The sequence below is a fragment of the Chanodichthys erythropterus genome, chromosome 21 (assembly GCF_024489055.1).
Source record: "Chanodichthys erythropterus isolate Z2021 chromosome 21, ASM2448905v1, whole genome shotgun sequence".
NCBI classification, from domain to species: Eukaryota; Metazoa; Chordata; class Actinopteri; order Cypriniformes; family Xenocyprididae; genus Chanodichthys; species Chanodichthys erythropterus.
The window spans coordinates 18055478-18074861 of NC_090241.1; the positions used below are offsets into that span (position 1 = coordinate 18055478).

The 19384-nt window shown below is 38.1% G+C and overlaps 3 protein-coding genes across 3 annotated transcripts in view; all 3 read left to right on the forward strand.

The window, feature by feature from the left end:
• The window catches only part of espnla (espin like a), a 29625-nt gene extending 19564 nt beyond the window's left edge, over positions 1 to 10061 (forward strand). Inside the window, exons 6-10 of the mRNA XM_067372613.1 lie at positions 4459 to 4599; positions 5942 to 6095; positions 6339 to 6484; positions 8299 to 8463; positions 8577 to 10061. Of these exons, the coding sequence (XP_067228714.1) occupies positions 4459 to 4599; positions 5942 to 6095; positions 6339 to 6484; positions 8299 to 8463; positions 8577 to 10061 (2091 nt within the window). The remainder of the gene's footprint in view (positions 1 to 4458; positions 4600 to 5941; positions 6096 to 6338; positions 6485 to 8298; positions 8464 to 8576) is intronic.
• A 459-nt stretch (positions 10062 to 10520) lies between these two features.
• klhl30 (kelch-like family member 30) lies at positions 10521 to 17428 on the forward strand. The gene is made up of 8 exons (XM_067374623.1): positions 10521 to 10672; positions 11439 to 12277; positions 12367 to 12553; positions 14416 to 14502; positions 15149 to 15304; positions 15417 to 15605; positions 15878 to 16023; positions 16126 to 17428. The coding sequence occupies exons 2-8, from the start codon at positions 11504 to 11506 to the stop codon at positions 16369 to 16371; spliced, it is 1785 nt and encodes a 594-aa protein (XP_067230724.1). The 5' UTR covers positions 10521 to 10672; positions 11439 to 11503; the 3' UTR covers positions 16372 to 17428.
• Positions 17429 to 17879: 451 nt separating this feature from the next.
• crocc2 (ciliary rootlet coiled-coil, rootletin family member 2) overlaps positions 17880 to 19384 on the forward strand; it is a 76051-nt gene continuing 74546 nt past the window's right edge. The window contains exons 1-3 of the mRNA XM_067373935.1: positions 17880 to 18072; positions 18472 to 18619; positions 18738 to 18844. Coding sequence (XP_067230036.1) covers positions 18031 to 18072; positions 18472 to 18619; positions 18738 to 18844 — 297 coding nt within the window. The 5' untranslated portion in view covers positions 17880 to 18030. The remainder of the gene's footprint in view (positions 18073 to 18471; positions 18620 to 18737; positions 18845 to 19384) is intronic.

The window sequence follows — 19384 nt, forward strand, 5'->3', positions numbered from 1 at the left end:
AACTATTAAAGTTTCGTAGTAATATGTCACAGAGTTACCAAATTATAATGTAAATTATCGACTAGGGAAATAAAAATTGAGTTCATGGATACTAAACATGCCACCCATGTGATCTTAGTTAACCCTAATATGCAGTTCAGAAACATTAATCCAAAAATCCAAAAAATATGTGAACCCCTTGCAGAATCTGTGAAAATGAGAATTATTTTAATAAAATAAGAGGGATAATAAAAAATGCACGTTATTTTTTGTTTAGTCTTGTCCTGAGTAAGATATTTCATTTAGTTCACAAGACAAAACAATAGCTGAATTTATTAAAATATCCCCATTCATAAGTATGTGAACCATTGATTCTCAATACTGTGTGTGGTTACCTGAGGATCTACGACTGTTTTTATGTTTTGTGATGGTTGTTTATTAGTCTGTTGTTTGTCCTGAGCAGATAAACTGAGCTCTGTTCTTCAGAAAATTCCTCCAGCTCCTGCAGATTCTTCAGTTTTCAAGAATTTTTGCATATTTGAACCCTTTCCAGCAGTGACTGTAGGATTTTGAGATCTGTGTTTTCATATTGAGGACAACTGAGGGACTCATACACAACTATTAAAAAAGGTTCAAACATTCACTGATGCTCCAGAAGGAAACATGATGCATTAAGAGTCGGGGTGTGAAAACTTTTGAACAGGATGAAGATGTCACAATTTTTCTTATTTTGTTTAAATATCATTGTTTTTCATTTAGTACTGGCCTTCGGAACCAACAGAAGATACTTGCATGTTTCCCGGCAGAAAAATTAAGTACAATTTACCTTGATATTTGAATTCAAAAGTGTTTCCTTCTGGAGCATCAGTGAATGTTTGAACCTTTTTTAATAGTAGAGTCCCTCATTTGTCCTCAGTGTGAAAAGATGAATCTCAAAATCATACAGCCACTGCTGGAAAGGGTTCAAATATGCAAAAATGCTTGAAAAAAGGATCTGGAGGATCTTTCTGAAGAACAGAGCTCAGTTTAACTGCTCAGGACAAACAAGAGACTCATGAAGAACCATCACAAAACTTAAAAACAGTTGTAGATCATCAGATAACCACACACAGTATTGAGAATCAATGGTTCACATACTTATGAATGGGGTTATTTTAATAAATTCGGCTATTTTTTTTTGTCTTGTGAACTAAATGCAAACATCTTTTATGTAAAATATCTTACTCAGGACAGTACTAAACAAAAAATAACATGCATTTTTTATTATCATTTTCACAGATTCTGCAAGGGGTTCACATACTTTTTTCATGCTACTATATATATATATATATATATATATATATATATATATATATATATAGCACCATTTGACTTTTATTTAGTGTACTTTTTATTTAGTTATTAAAACAGTGAAGCAGATTTGTCAAAATATTTATAAAGATTATATAAAGATTATATAAAAATAAACTTTTTTTTTTTTTTCATTATGAAATCTGGGCCATTGTATCACCCTGTCATTTTTTAATGTTTGCTCTTGAATCATATTTTAATTTAGAAACTTTGTTTTATTCTTGAATACAATGTTTATGTGTGCATGCTGATTTTTATGAAGCTAGAGTCAACTGACCTGAGCGCATTGTCACCTAATTTTCCAGGGCATACATTATTAAACAAATAATGGAAAGGTTCTCCTCATGCAAAGCCTTTTTCATTGATTAGTGTTGATGTGTGTAAGGTCACGTCCCCAGTTTATGCTGTGTTAGAGACCAAAAAAACAACAACAACATCTGAATGAAAGAGATACAGTGTCTCTGTCCGCTTCTTCTGATTTGACAGTCCTGCTTTCTATCACACCACTCGTTTGTTCGCATGTGCCCAGTGGTTTGTTCATTAGTGACATTGCCGGCTACCCAATCCACTGTGTAAATTATTAAGTGCATTCAGAGTTTATTGTTTATTGTCTGTTGGTCCGTGGCCAGTTGTTAGGATGGTGTGGATGGAGTCAAGACATCTCTGGGTTTGGTGTTCACACAGTGTGTCACTGCCTAGTGACATAGAGTGATCAGGCTCTGCCTGCTACAATATCAACCACAATTCAGAGGACGGTAGTTTGTAAGTAACCATTGTGCTTTTCATATATGTTGTTTTTATAGAGCTAATGCAACGTTGGTATCTGTTTTTTGAACAATGCATAATTATTTGTTAATTCCAGACATATCATTGCATGAATGGCTGTATTTGAGCGCTTGGTTTATCTCTAAACCTTTGTAATGTTGAAATTGCTTGTTGTTTCCAAACGGACACAAGTTCCTTCTAATTATTATCATTTGATATGATCTAAATAATTCTGATTTAAAAGTTTTCAGAGCATGATTATTGATTATTTTTACATGTTGTAGTCTGTCTTTGTCTTATTGTGCTTGTGTAAGTTCACAGTTTAGGGCTTTTAAAATGATCACTGAAAGTTTAGAATTTATTTTTGTATCTAATTGGTAGATGGTTATTATTCACATGTTCTCATGGTAATTATTAGGGGTACATCTATATTAAAATTCTGGCTGATACAATAAGTCTACTTATTTTCATGGCTAATAAATATACTGCACTGCTTTGTCTAAATAAATAAAAAATTAAAGTATCACAACAATTTAATGTACAGTATGTAAAATGTGTATTAATTTTGAGATTTGCTAAAGATTAAAAGTATAATTTAAATTCTTAGTGTTTTTATAGATAAACTTTAAGTTAGCATTAAATGATAGCAGAGATAATATAAATGTAAAAGGGAAATGTGCATCCACAATTAAAAATCCATTGTCAACCGATACCGATAAATAATAATGATACCTCTTTAATATTAGCCTGTTACCAATATGTTACCAATACATTGTGTACTCATAGTATTTACAGTATCCTTGATTGAACTTCTTATCTGTTTAAACCGCAAAACATGAGAACTTAATGAGTTAACAGTTTACCTGATCTTCCTTGCTCACTATTTGTAGTAATTAACAGAATTCTATGTAAAATAGAAAGAACGCCAACTCATTCATCATCCTTTCTCCACGTTAACATAAACTTTACAGCACAGAGGATTTGCTGCTGTAGACACTTTGGACGGTTTTCACTCAGTCCTCTAAATTCAAGAACTGTCAAACATGATCATCAGGTGTTTTAACTGAAGGTGTAAATGTGATTTAACATCGAATGCATTGCTTGTGTGTCAACACAAGTGTGTGGTCTTGAATTCCTATAGCAAGCAGAGATATATGTGGAGGGTTTAACCCTACTTAGCCTTATACAAACTGTTTAGGCCTACATATTTCTACCATTTCTGGTTCTTTTCTCTCATTCCCCCAATAATTTCATTTCATTTATTAGAACAGAACATTGAGAAATATTCCGCTGTTTCTATTTGTTTCAGCTCTTGCATATCTGAGTGATTTTTATCTTTGAGTATCCCCCCTCCACCCCCTGAGTAACTGTCCAAAGTAACTAGTGAAAAAGAAAGACTCTAAATTGCCTTACACCAGATTTCCACCATCTTACCACCATATAGGATTTATGGATTTGGTGCTTTTGCTGTAGTCTCACTCTCTTCATCAGCATTGTGTGGCCCATGAGGAGAGGATGGGAGGACTGTGTTTCTCCAGCATCCACTGCCTAAGCCATAGAAGAGGATAGCTGATGGAAACCAAATGTGCCATGGTGTCCACTGGCTTTGATTAAACCTTCACGCAGAGACAGATGCATCCCTGATCGTGAGTGAGGAACTGAACTGCTGCTCAAAGTTCACAAAGTAAAGAGTTTCCACTTCGCTAATGTAGTTTTGCCCCATATACCCACATTACCCCTCCCAAAGTTTATCTATTTATGAATTGCACAACTTCTGGGAAATTTATTCCTGCCTTTGCCCAAGCCGTGTCACAGCACATTTCGTGCTGTTTGGACATCAAAGTGCCGTGCAGGAGGAAATTGGGAGGACCACCTTGCAGAGACAAAGCAAAATAGCATGCTGCGGCATATCAGTGTTCCCTTTGATGCTCTGTGCGTGTGTGTGTTTTACACAGAGCCCTTTGAGAGCCACATTTGATATGCATTCTGCATGGAGTCCATTAGGATATTACAGTTTCATCAGCGGTGATCTAAATGTTTCCATATACTCTGCATTTTCCCTCTGGTAAAGTGGGATCTAGATGTTGGGCTCAGGTACAACTATTTTGCCCCCCAGCTAGGGCCCCTCTTACTGTAATGCTCACATATCGCTGTGCGGACCACAACACTGCACAAAAGACAGACCACAAATAGCTGTTTTTCATGTGTATGATTGGGATATTCTTCTGTGCAGTGTATCAAATGGCAATAATTGGGCTTTTATTCCATTTCCTTACAGGTCTATGTGAAATAATTTGTTTGGATGGCACGCTACCTGAATCTGTAAATATTATATGGTAATAAAATTATTGTATTGTATTGCAGCTCTGTCCAGCTGCTCAGCCTCTGGAAGAGAACTGTCCTATAGAGGAAGAGCTCAGAGAGAAACCAGCTGTGTCCCGGCAACCCAGCTCTGATTATTACAGACAGATCACTAATACACACATTAACATGGACAGTCTTAAGGTGAGTCTTGTAAGGTTTTGAAAAGTAATATGATATGAATGACAAAGCATGCCATTAGTTCTGTTCTAAAATTCATTGAGCTGATTCTCTGCTTAATTCCCACATAGGTAGCTGTCCTCTAAGGCACTGTTTTAAATGATTAGGTTACCCAAAAATGAAAATTCTGCCATTGATTACTCACCCTCATGTCGTTCCACACCATTAAGACCATCTTCGGAACACAAATTAAGATATTTTTGATGAAATCCGAGAGGTGTATTCTCATCCATAAACAGCAATTTAACCAACACTTTCAAGGTCCAGAAAGGTACTAAGGACGACGTGACTGCAGTGGTTAAACCTTAATTTTAAGAAACCACAAGAATACTTTTTGTGCGCAAAAGAAACAAAAATAATGACTTTATTCAATAATATCTTCTCTTCTGTGTCATTCTTAAACGTTGTTTACGTCTAGTGCTTCCAGGTCACGTCTATGTCAGAACGCTGACTCATTATTGGCTGGCTCCTGCGTCAGCATCACACGCATGCGTTGTGCTGTTCACATGTGCAGCTTTGGCCAATACTGAGCCGTCATTCGGATGTCCTTCAATGTGCTTACTCCGGCAACTACATAAGGATTATGACAGGAAAGAGAAGAGATTGTTGAATAAAGTTGTTATTTTTGTTTTGTTTTTGCGCACAAAAAGTATTCTCGTCGCTTCATAAAATTAAGGTTGAACCACTGCAGTCACATCGACTGTTTTAACGATGTCTTTAGTACCTTTCTGGACCTTGAAAGTGGTGGTTAAATTGCTGTCTATGGATGAGTCATATACCTCTCGGATTTCATCAAAAATATCTTAATTTGTGTTCCGAAGATGAACGAAGGTCTTACGGGTGTGGAACGGCAGGAGGATCAATAATTAATGAAAGAATTTTCATTTTTGGGTGAACTAACCCTTTAACCGTGTAGCACCTCTTATATGACTGATTTCAAATGCTATACATTGAAACAGCTCACAAAAAGGAAAAACATGTCTGTCAATTGATTTCAATACAGTTTGACATAGCATGTTGCTAAATGTACACATAAAAATACACAGGGTACAGAAATATTGAGTAAAATCCATAACTTTAATAAAATCATTATATTTTGGTACTGAATGTATTGAAGTATACTTTGGGCTTTAAAATGTAACTTAAACTCCCTTTATGGGCAGCTAACTAGACTTCGGAACAGAGCAATTATTTATATGTTATTTTGCCTTAAATCAGAAAAGTGTGCTTTAAGGCATTAGTGTCTGGCTTTAGCAAGTGTCGACAATTAATTGAGTGCTTTTCCATTTTATTTCAACCCCACCAGCACCCTGAGACAGAAGATTCACCTCAAGCCCGTTACCCAGTTCCACCTCTTTCACCTCCTCCACCCCCTTCCACCACTACCCCCTCGGTCACCTCACCTCCATCTTCTACCCCACATGGGAACGCTTTCCAGAATGTCCACATGGCCACTGCGGGTGAGAAAGCCCTAAGGGGGCTGTTTAATACCCCTAGTTCTGTTCTGCAAGTGTATGTTTTGCAATCCTGAGAGAATTTTGTGGGCACTGCTGTCACCGTTGACTCATCCTTCCTTTATTTCACTGAATGACTTAATTCCAGTTCAGTGAGTAATGGTAATCAGCCTATGTGAATATGATCAGAACATAACTGGAAACAGATGAGAGTAACAAATGATGTTCTTGTTCTGATTGTCATTGCAGTGGTGAAGAGCCTCAGCTCCACTACGTCTGCGAGTAAGCCAGCACCGGAGAAAGGGAAACTGCTAATGGGAGGGATGAAACTGGGAGATGTGAAATCTATTGCCAGCCTTAAAAAATCTGGATTGACTGCCGATTTGACCATTTCAGTTAGTAAATTTACCATACACAGTTTCTCATGATAACTGAGTCTAAAGTCCAACTACACTGCAACGACAGACACTGACCAACAATGACAGCCACCAGATTAGAGCATGTCACTTCTCAGACGTTCCAAGACAGAAAAATGCTGATTCAGCATTCAAAAAATTCAAGCTCTGACAGGGGTAACACACTGATCTGACAAAACCCGATGAAATGTCTGCTGCCGTCTGTCTGTGCAGTGTGAATTGGCCTTGAGGCTATGTTCACACTAGCAAAATACTGTTGTTAGTCCTTTATTAGATTGCTAAATGTACGTGACCTGTCCAGTTAAGTCTGAAGTCACATGACTTCATGTTTCCAGATCCAAAGGCTCCTTGAGATCCCAAAAGTAAACCACAAACTGTGGTTATACACACTTACAGTGCGCTGTAGTACTCCCAAAAAATCATGGTCTTAATCTTTAACTCCATTCGGAAATCTCAGACGGCCAGACAGTGATTCATCTCTTATGAATCATTAAAATATATATTTTTTTGGGATGCTGTGAGCCCAGTGCCTTAGTGTACAATGTGAGTTTTTAAAAGCCTAGCTTAAAGGTGTGTTATACTCAAAAACAATCCAGTCAAAGTTTTCGTTTACACCTGTATTTAGCGTTGTCCACTTGTGATCCAGTCGACCAAAACTTATCTTAATAACAGGTGTAAACAGGGCCTAATAAGCATAAAAATACTATACACAGCACCATTGGTCCGTTTAAAAAATAGATTAAACTTTTATATCGATGCTAAAGCTGTTGCATGAACCGAACAATTCGAGAGTTGTCTTGGTAAATATGGTTGTCAGTCCGTCACTGATCGTGTGAACGGTTTATTTATTGACTTGGAACTTTTATGAAATGGACTGTAAGATATTAGTAGAAGAATACCATATTATTATACAAAAAGGAACCGAGTTTATTAAGTTCTTGGTTTCATATTAGCCAAGCATGATAGTTGTTTTTTTTATGTACTTGACAGCTTAAAGGGTTAGTTCACCCAAAAATGAAAATAATATCATTTATTACTCACCCTCATGTTTCTACACCCGTAAGGCCTTCATTCATCTTCGGAACACAAATTAAGATATTTTTGATTAAATCCGATGGCTCAATGAGGCCTGCATTCACAGCAATGACATTTCCTCTCTCAAGATCCATAAAGATACTAAAAACTTCAGTGGTTCTACCTTTTATAAAGCGACGAGAATAATTTTTGTGCACCAAAAAAACAAAATAATGACTTTTCAACAATATATTGAAGGGCTGATTTCAAAACACTGCTTCAGAGCTTTGCGAATTGAATCAGTGACCCGGAGTGCCAAAGTCACATGATTTCAGCAGTTTAGCAGTTTGATAGGAGATCCGAGTCACTGATTCGATTCGTAAAGCTCCAAAGCAGTGTTTTGAAATCGGCTATATTGTCGAAAAGTCGTTTTTTTTTTTTTTTTTTTTTGGCGCACAAAAATATTCTCGTCACTTTATAATATTAAGGTAGAGCTACTGAACTCGCATGAACTGTTTTAAATATGTTTTTAGTACCTTTCTGGATCTTGAGAGGGGAAATGTCATTGCTTTGAATGCAGGCCTCACTGAGCCATCGGATTTAATCAGAAATATCTTAATTTGTGTTCCGAAGATGAACGAAGGTCTTACGGGTGTGGAACAACATGAGGGTGAGTAATAAATGACATTATTTTCATTTTTGGGTGAACTAACCCTTTAAGAGCACCATTTGAACTACAGTACTTGCCAACACATTATTGTTTTGCCTTTTCTTTTTAGAATAAAATGGTTGTGTTACCGACAGAGGAGGCTAATTTGTCTGATATTGATTACCTTGTGCCCATGCACGATGAGAAGGGCAGACCTATAGCAGAATGGAAGAGACAGGTGATGGTACGACAGCTACAGGCTAGATTATTTGACCAGGAAACCCAGAGGATGAAGGTGAGCTACAAATAGTGCATCAAATGTCTTCTAAACTAAATTTGAGATGATGTTCTGACTGCAACTTTCTCTATGTTAGATTCTAACTGGATGTATTTTGTCTTATTAAACAGGAGAATGGTAATAGATATACAAAGATGGAAAGTTGGAGGTTCTCCCAGGCTCACAATGCTATCCTGGGTCCATTCGGAGAACTTTTAACAGAGGACGACCTCATTTATCTAGAGAAGCAAATTAAGAGTGTCTCGATGCATAAGAACTGCGAGGGCTATGAAATGGAGCTTGCTCATCTGGCCGAAGAACTTCGAAACATTCTCCCGGCGCCCATAGTCAACATCACAGTCAACACTCAGTACAAGAACTCTACACAGACTCCTTTACCCGTTTGGTGCAACCGTATTTCAGGTATTGTGAAGAGTATGTCACTGCTTATGACCAACCTAACAGACCAGCCCTACTGCAAAATGCCAAACACGGAGCTGGTGAATGTCTTCTCTCAGGCTTCAGAGAGGCAAGCCTCCAATAGAGGAAGGAGGGAGAAGATAGAAGATGAGATTCACCAGTTTGGGGTCTCTGTGAGGAACCTGAAGTCCAACTTTGAGAATCAGAATGAATCCTCAATGGAGGATTCAGGGAGGACAGAATCATTGGGTGAACAAGAGCAAGAACTAGTAGAGAGTGGTTCGGATGAGGTCTCTCAAAAACAGGAACAAAGACCAGAGATTGACCAGAGTGATGATTCAGGTATCGACTATGTCATCAGCGATGCCATGGAAAGTACAACCCTGCGAAAGGAACGTATTGTGGTCTTGTTCCTGGGTCACTGGAAGAAGTCAGCTTATACTGTAACCGTGAGAAATGCTCAGAGGAAGCAAAGCGTTGATTCGCTGGAGATATCTAAGAAGCCAAAGTATGAACGCAAAGCTAGCTTGGATATCTCTCAGAAGAGGACCATGGAGAATGGCAATCTGGGGCACTTTTTCAAGCAGAGAAGTGCCATCAATAAGATGATTGGGAACTGGAGAAGCATGATCTCATTTGTACCGTCGCGGCAGATCCGAAGACTCAACCGGCAGCAGGCAATTTACTCACCTGAGCAGTTCCTGCCCCGAGTGGATGGATCTCCCGTTGACTACGACACACTGACACTCGATCTCTTCATGCTTGGCTACTTTCACATACTGGAGTTGGATTTGCCAGCAGATGAGAGGAAAATGAGACACCTGCTGTGCTTTGAAGTGTTCGACCATGTGGGGCGTTTCACCTGGGAAACCGTCAGGGATTTTCACAAGGCTGTAATACAGGACATTGAGGCTGGAAACCGGGAATGGAAGGATGGATTTGAGGACATTAAGGTGAAGTTCTTCGGAGATGGATCAGGCCAACCAGAGCTTGAACACATAGAGAAGACTACAACGGTAGAAAAGAGACCTGTGCCTAAAGTCATCATACAGACACCCACCCCAGATGAGAGCGATGTCCTTAAAAATAATGCAGATATTAGTAGTCTGAGTAATGATGAAATTTGCAAATATATTGACCGTAGTTTTGCTTTCTGGAAAGAAAAGGAGGCTGAGATATTTGATTTTGAGGAATGACAATAAGCCTTTTGGGGGGGAGGGTGGTTTGTACATATAGATTTCTTATAATCTTTTAAGTATGTATATTTTTTTTTTTTTTTGGATTTGATGTAGAATTGGTACCAATATTTATACAGTTGTGACTGTAAAGGCATGCTTTTGCCATTTATTCTCCAATTTTCCAGGAGTGGAAGAGGTGGAAGACTGCCATGAACTGATTGCTATTCTATTCTGATTCTTTGACAGAATTATGTGATTTAAAAAATAATTTACATGATTATTTCAGTTGACTTTTTGTTACACCTTAATTAAGCAGACTGGTGTGCACCAATGTTGGAGGCTGCTTACTCTAATGATTAAATAAATGATCATCTGACTGTTTACTCTTATACAGAGACGTGTGTGTATCTCTTTAAGAGCAGGTGGGAGCTTAACTCTACTATTTAGACTCTGAGTATAGCCCCCCAGAATGACTGGCCTAAAAATAGCAGTGTGAAAGACAAGCATGCTGTCCCAGTGACTCTGCAGAAGACAACGTGTCCCTCATTTTAGACAGCCGCAACAAAATAGACTGCCTTCTAAGAAAGTACTGTGAATAATGTATGATTTCTGCTTTCATTCGCAGGCAGGTAAGTTGAATTCAGGATTTTTGTTTTGTCTTAAAAAGAAGAAATTAAAGAACTATTTAAATATTACAAGTACTGTCAGTTGCTCCTTCGACAACATACTTTGTATTTTAAGTAAATGGACCTAAACATTATTTGAAGTGTATGTTATTTGAAAAAAATGTTAACAGATATATATGTGTGTTGCACATTATAGAAAACAATTAAAGAAAATGATTTTGAATAGGGGAAATGGATACTTTTCAATTTACTTTGAGTCATTTTTTTGTCGTTCTGATTAAAGCAACATCACAGATGGTTTGTGAAAAAGCTGCAGAGCAAGCTATCACATCATTAGATTCTTGCTGTTTTTCATAAACAATATTCATATTGCAAATTCATAAGAATTACTATTTTTTTAATGTTTAACATCCTCTGATGTTTCGCCAGCAGTATTTTGTTTTGTGTGCACACTCTCTAATAGACAGAGAAATAAATCTTGAATGGTAGTAGTTTAATTCTCAGAATTATTCTCTCCCAGTGTGCCTGTCAGATATATTATCTTTGGCAAGAACTGGTTTTCAACTTTGGCGAAAATCATCTGATAATTTGACTTATATTGATGTGCTAACATGACTTCATTCTCTTCCAATTTGTTTCTGAAATGTTCTATTACCAAGCAGAAAGACTGAAAATTTGTTCTCGGGTCATAGGAGGCACTGCTATGATCATGAATGTCGCAATCGAATTTCATGTGACTGATTACACCCATTTGTCTTGTCCAATGTAGGTAAACACTGAAAACATCTGTTGGTTGGCCTTGAATGCATTAAGGCCATAGGTCAGAGTGTCGTCATGGTGCGTAATATAGATGACCTAGACTTCTGCCTCTCTTCCCATCCGCAGAGCATCTTGGAGGGCTTGCGCTCCCTCTGTTCTCAACCCAAACTTGTGGATGTCACCTTGTGCGCTGGTGGACAGGATTTCCCCTGTCACCGGGGAATCCTTGCACTCTGCAGCCATTACTTCCGTTCCATGTTTTCAGGAGATTTCATGGAGAGCATTGCTGCTCGTGTCGAGCTTCATGATGTAGATCCGAATGTATTGTCAACACTGTTGGACTTTGCTTATACAGGGAAACTCACCATCAACAAAAACAATGTGGAGGGACTCATCTGCACGTCCAGCCAGCTCCAGTTCCACACCGTCCGTACTGTATGCAGCCGATATTTGCAGCACCAGATAGATGCCACAAACTGCTTGGGAATCCATGAGTTTGGAGAGATCCATGGATGCCCTGAAGTGGTTGCCAAAGCCTGGGGCTTCCTTCTTGAAAACTTTGAGGCAGTGCAACAACATGAGGAGTTTTTGCTGCTGGAGAAAGACAGACTGGTGGCCTGCTTAAAGGATGAGGATCTGCACGTAAGAGATGACCGCTCCTGTGCCGAGGCAATTTTGGCTTGGGTCAGGCATTGTATAGAAAATCGGAGCTGTCACCTGCGAGAATTGTTAAGCTTGGCTAAGCTTTCCCTCCTCCCAGAATCCTACCTAACTGAGAACTTGCTTAAAGAGCCATTGGTGCAGAACTCACTAGAATCCAAAGAGTTGGTGGAGAGAATATGTAGAGAGGTCTGAGTCAGACAAATCTATTTTATTGAGGTTTCTTAAACTTTATATTCCATTCTACAAAATGTATTTTGTGTTGTTGTTTTCTTCAGAAACGAGAAAAGACAGGAGATGTGTCAGAGCAGAGGGTTACTCAAAATGCCCTCAACCTGCAGGAGGTTTTATTTGTGATGGGTGGTCGCTCGCTGGATGACTCAGATGATGAAGATGAGGATGAAGATGAAGATGAAGATAGAAGGTTGCACCCCAGAAATTGTGGTTTCTACAACCCAAAGCTTGGTAAGGACAACTACAGCTGACACATCAACTCCATTGGGGAGAATTATCTTTAATGTGGAACACTTGCATACTACCAGTCAAATCTGAATACACTTTTAAGGGATAATTCACTGCTGGCAATATGATATTTCTAATAAAGTTTGGCTGTGCATGCAGTAGAAAACGAAAAGGGTCTGTGATGTTTCCTTTTGCCAAAAAATTTTAGGAAAACTTCAACAACTGTAATGTAAGGATAAAAAAAAACAAAACAAAGAAATTAAAGCTGCAAGCAGCAATGAAAGGGCCCTAGCACCCAGGTCTTAAGATTACCTTAAGATTAGACTGACCATATATGATGTGTTTCTGGTTCAATCTCTATGAGGAGTTAATCACAGTGTAAAACATGTAATTTCCTGTTGACCGCAGGTGGCGCTATGACTGTAACTGAATATTGGCATGTAAATGTCTTCAGGACAAGACACTAATAAAACATGTGAAGTTTGGGGCAGATCCAACATTGTATACCCCAATTACAACATCTTCCTGTTTCATGGCGAAACATCGAAATTTGCCAGGCTGTCACGGACACGCCCTTCAGCGAAAACTCAAGATCTTTGCAATTTAACACCACAAAGGCCTTTAGATTAGACTGACCAAATATGATGTTGATCTGATTAAAGCTCTAGGAGGAGTTTGTTAAAGTACAATGTGTGGAAATGCCAAAAACTGCCAAAATTTTGCATAGAAAATTAAAAATGTCTCACTTCCTGTTGGGGATTTTTAGATTTTGCACCTAGGGGCTTTTTTGTAGGTATTGGGCTGTTACATGTGTCTACCGAATTTCATAACTGTACGTGAAACGTAGCACAAAGGGGGCTTAATTGAAATTGTGTAGGTGGCACTATCGAGCCATTTTGCCACACCTAATTCTGAAACCCATATCAGATGTAAACTTTCACCACTTCTGACGCGTGTGCAAAGTTTCATGAGTTTTCAAGCATGTTTAGTCCCTCAAAAATGTGATTCATTTTGGAGAAGAAGACTAATTGACCGAGCAATTACAATAGGGTCCTCACACCATCGGTGCTCGGGCCCTAAAAAACAGAATATGGTCTGTTTTCACAAAAGCCCTAGAGCTGTCAAAGGCAAAAAGGAATGACAAATAAACAGGTAACAAGGAGAGAGTGTACACATTGCTCATTTACATATACTAGAAGCTTATGATTGAAATTGGTTTTTGAGACAAATTTTCTCATGTATGAATTTCTTTACAATACTAAAATTGTAATTTTTAAAAGGGTAAGTTAAGTTGAATTGTTTAATAATAAGCAGTCAACAAACATGGGACTCCATTAAAACTGTTTAGTAAGGGTGCTTCACCTCTTGATGCTGGTTGAAATAATATTTATTGTTTCTTTGATTAACTTTTTTCTTATTCTTAAATTTTAAAAAACAGCAATAATGAAAAATGAGCATGTATATCCTTACTTTTAATTGGTAGTTAACAACCATGTATTAGCTGGTGATATTGATGGTCCACTTTAAACATTTTAACTTACTACAAGTAATTTTGCAACTACATGTCAAGTACCAGTCATTAAAGTATTAGTAGACTGTGTGCTTAATATCTGCTGACACTTTATTTGATGTTCCCCCAACAGACATTCTACTTACTATAAGTAACTTGACAAGTACATGTCAACTAAACCGAACCCTAACACCTAACCTTAACCCAACAGTCTACTAATAGTCTTTTGACTAATATCCCAATGAGAGTTAGCAGATAAGTAGTTGCAAAGTTACTCGTTGTTAGTGGAATGTAAGAAGTGGACCATTCCAAAAAAAGTGCATTTTATTTTATTCTTTTCTTCTTTTTTTCATAGGGCAGTGGTTTCAGCTACCTGATTTTCCCAACTACAATAAATGGGGTTATTCTGTTGTCTCCTTAAACAGCAATGTGTATGTCACAGGTGAGATGAACACTTTTCATATTTTCATGAGATATGTAACTGTTGCTAAAAGCTGTATTTTCCTTATCAACTTAGACAAAAAAATGTTTATTTTTATAAACAATATTTATAGTAGTATGGATAATTTGCTAATTGGTTGGTTTGGTCTGTGTGCCTCAAACCATAATGACAAGGAAAGAGAGAATGAAAAAAGAGAATAAAATGGTACAAAAAAACAAAAAAAGAGCAGGACACAGCTTCTATTTATACCAAAAGAAAACAATCCACAGATTTTCAGGGTATTTATAGAGCCTGTGCCCTTTGGAAAAGGATCAGTAAGATTTATAGTTTTATTACACACATGAATGGAACATCATCTCCAATGAGGATTTGGAGATACTGAGATAAAACAGTCCCCTGTCTTATAGACAATCCCACTAAGACTCACATAAGACCTGAAACCACTTTAGAAATGTGTGGACTAGAGGACAAAGAAGCAGAACATTAACTTTGTGATTACCTGGGATACTTGGGGGCATTATCACCTAATGTTGCCTGGTCACCAATGGGGACAGCTGATCAAATAAATCAGCTAAGCCTTCATCTGAATTCATGCGGAATAGAAAAAAAAAAAAAAAAACATTTACAACATTTTTATGACTCTCAGGAGGATCAAGAGGGTCTCAGTCCAACACCTGGTCCACCACAGAGACCTGGAAGTTCATCACTCGTGAGGGGAAGTGGGTCACAGTCGCCCCAATGTTGCGGCCCAGGACTAACCACTCTTCTGCAACTCTTAATGGAGAGATTTATGTAATTGGTGGTAAGAAAACAAATCAGTTTCTAACTAGAGGATTCAGACAAAGGTCTTTGAGTAGATTTCCCTGCAGAATTGGACATTTTTATATAACATTGCATTGTCTTTTCTTTGACAGGAACTACAATGGATTTTGTCGAGGTTGAACATTATGACCCATTCAGTAATTGCTGGACTCTCACAGGCCCAGCACTGAAGTACGTGACTAACTTTACGGCCACATCGTGTGAAGGAAAGCTGTACCTCATTGGTTCTTGTGCTGTTAAATATAATGCCCTGACTATGCAGTGCTACAACCCTGTCATCGGTAAGAGACAACACTTCAACTTGGTTAGGATGTATTTAACGGTTATTAATAATCAAAACAAACCACAGTTTTCATATTAGAGCCTTTAATTTCTCATTATGAACAGTTTTATATTGGTACTAGTAATTCAGAACAATTTAATGTGACGCTTTACAAGACAGAGTGTAAATTATAATGTTGTTCACTTATGGAACCCTGCCAACATTGAACCACAGTTCAATACTATGTAGTTTGAGTATACTTTTGTTAATGATGTTTCTCTTCTTCAACAGACAGCTGGTGTATCATCTGCTCACCTTTCATTCCTAAATATCTTTCTTCTCCCCGCTCTGTCTCTATGGATGGAGTCATTTACCTTGTAGCAGATAACACCAAAAAGGTCTATTTGTATGACCCAGAGGGTAATATGTGGGAAAAAGTGAGTTTTATATGATAATTCTTTTTACACAGAGAATTGAGCACATCTAAAGTTAGCCAAAACCTTATGAACAGTCTTTATGTTTGGCATTTTTCTTCCCAGATTCAGTTTATGCACACTCTACATGAGAATGGGGATTTGGTGGTTCTAGGCAGGCAGTTGTTTGTGACTGGAGGGCACTGGAAAGGCATGGAGGGGGATTACGGTGTGGAAGTGGAAGTATACAACCGTGCCTCCAACACTTGGAAGGTGGAGTGCTTTCTTCCCAGACTCTGGACCTACAGTGGCTGCTGTTCCATCTTCCTGGACACTTCCCAGTGGACTGAATTCTTCCCTGATGAGACTTAATATCTGTCCTGTCCCCTCAATCCTGACTTAAAAGGTTAGTTCACCCAAAAATGAAAATTATGTCATTTATTACTCATCCTCGTGCCGTTCCACATCCGTAAGACCTTCGTTCATCTTTGGAACACAAATTAAGATATTTTTGATTAAGTCAGAGAGGTTTCTGTCTCTCCATAGAGATCTAATGCAACTACCAATCCAAGGTCCAGAAAGGTTGGAAAAAGACATCATTAAAGTCCTCCATGTGTGTCCAGTGGCTTAAACTCAATAAGCATGCGTGTTGTGCTGTTCAGACTTGCGCGTCAACTCAATGCACATGCATGAGTGTTCACAAGAGCTTCCCGACGCATGCGTGTTGTGTTCACGCGAGAGCTGGCATTGTTGTGTGAACATGCTTTGGATAATATTATTTTGTAAATAAAGTGGTAAATTATATATTTTTTTTGTTTTGTTTTTTGCACAAACAAAACACTCACGTGGCTTCATAAAATTGAGTTTAAGCCACTGGAGACACATGGAGTATTTTATGATAGATTTTTCCTATCTCTATGGAGAGACAGAAACCTCTTAGACTTCATCAAAAATATCTTAATTTGTGTTCTGAAGATGAACGAAGGTCTTATGGATGTGGAACAACAAGAGGGTGAATAATAAATGACAGAATGTTCATTTTTGAGTGAACTAACCCTTTAAGCTTTGCGGCAAAATGTCCCCTTTTCTCAGCCTGCTGGTGATTTATCATTTAGAAAATAAGAATTACATACTCGTTAATAATAATTAACACAATGCAATTTGTTGTACTCCCAAGATAAAATCAATTATTGTTTTTATTTGTGAAAATTGTTTTGTGTTTTGTTTTGTTATATGTATTTGATAAGGGATATGTTTTTTTTTTTTTTTCCTGTCTTATGTAGCTGTTCTTTGCCTTCATATGGCCATTAAAACTCTTTGAATTAAATGGCCTTTAGGTTGACATTTTAATATAATGGATGATTTTTTTAAGCATTTTTACCAGTTGTATCACATGCTACTTATTTTGTCCAGTAAAAATAAATGTAAAATTGTAATTTTAATTCCAGAATTCTTATACCTATTATTTCTTTTGACTGAATTTCTTATTTCGAAATATGTTTTATTTTTAATGTTTAATAATGTTTATTACAAAATTGTGCTTTTTAAAACCCATGTTAGTTGTCATTAACTTAAATGGATTTTTAACAAAGTCACAACAATGACAGGAATAACCAGTCTTGTATTTGTTCAGCCGTGACCTGCTGTGTTTGTAACTATGGAAGCCGGAAAGCTTGCGTTTTAATTCTCATGACAACACGCGAGAGCGTCCGGTTTCCCTGGCAACCATAGGCACCCACCTCGAGCTGGTGCTGTGATTGAAACTTTTACACTTGTGGCTTTATACTGACACTAAATAGTTTGCGTTTAATTTGCTTACGCGCGTTATTAAAGCATTACTATTGAAGTGAAAAGCACTCTGCAACCTTTTTTCCTATAAAACAACTTATAATGCATTTAAGACTTTATTAGCTGACATAGCAACTTGCTAAGCCCCGTTTAAGCGTTTAAAAGCACTTCAAGAATCGAGGACAATTGGAAAAACGTCGCTGTTCGGATATTAAAGTGCATTGGATCACTACCAGTTTCCAGATGAGTTGTGAAGGGGATCAAGGACTGGAAGCCGTGATTCAGGTGCGTGTTTTCCAGCAGGAAAGCTGATCTTCACCAGCTGTAACTTAAATAGGTTATTGCACTGTTACCTATTCAAAACAGCAAGTGTGAATGAAAGAGGAGAGAGCTTGATTTAATATTAAAGAGCCTTGCAATGTTTCAACAAATTAAGGTCGATCAGTGGGTCAGTTTCAGGTTCTTCTGTGAAACTTGAAGACAGGTGACTCATTTCCTTGTGCTGTTGTGACATCAAATTGAAACAGAGACAGACAAGACGAACTAGTTGCAATAAAAAATATATTATAATGAAATAATACATAAAGTTTTATTAACAAACATCAAAGCTTTTTAGATCAGCAGTGAGACTAGGTCACCTGTAGTGTGTGAGCCCCTCTCCTTGCACTAATATTGATAATGCAGAAGCTGGAGGAGTCACTGCTTAACCCAGATAGCAGTGCTGAGGAAAAGCCTTACACTGTGCACGGAGATGAGGAGGAGTCCATCGCCACGCCAGTTCCTGCCTGCATCCGTGAGATCATCACCAGAAACCTGGCTGATACACCCACAGGTACTCGACACTCTGAATGAGCTCATTGGTGATGGGTCTTCTGGGGTATCAGAGTATAATTAGAACACATGTATATCCAATCATTTCCTGCCATGTTTTCCCTCTGGTGATGTATCAGGCGAGAGCAGCGAGCTGGAGGAGAACCGGCTGCCGAAGGATCTGCCTTCTCAGATGTGCACAGACAAAGACCAGCTGCTCAGCAGGCAGGCTGCTCTCACTAGCCGGGTAGGAGCACATGCACAAACCTCACACATATGCCCTTGGGTCTCTGGACTTCCAGTTCTTCTGGAAATCTGACTGATAAGCCATTTATGCATAGATAAGCACACTTGACCACCTGATAGTGAATCACTGTGTATAATGGACTGCACAAAGCACATTTTGTACGTTCTTCTCAGATACTAAACTAATTATTGCCCTAATGCAATGGAAAAGTATCTTATTTTTAACGTAAGAGCCATCTACAGCCTCTTCCAGTTATTTTAGCTGTACAAAAATATTCTTTTATGCTACTTATATCTTGGTGCATCCAAGCTTTATAATGGCAGTGAAAGGGACCAACGAGTATGAAGCTCAAGAAAGTGCATCTATCCATCATAAACGTACTCCACACGGCTCCAGGGGGTTAATAAAGGCCTTCTGAAGCGAAGCGATGCGTTTGTGTAAGAGAAATATAAATTTTTAAGATATAAAGTAAAATATCTAGCTTCCGCCAAACCGTATTCAAATTACGAAGATGCAAAATGCTTACACTACGTCCTATGC

Coding starts and splice junctions, on each gene's coding strand:
- klhl30 (XM_067374623.1), top strand. CDS start 11,504: ATGGTGCGTAATATAGATGACCTAGACTTCTGCCTCTCTTCCCATCCG. Junction 15,606..15,877: donor GTGCTACAACCCTGTCATCG/GTAAGAGACAAC, acceptor CTTCTTCAACAG/ACAGCTGGTGTATCATCTGC. Junction 16,024..16,125: donor AGGGTAATATGTGGGAAAAA/GTGAGTTTTATA, acceptor TTTTCTTCCCAG/ATTCAGTTTATGCACACTCT.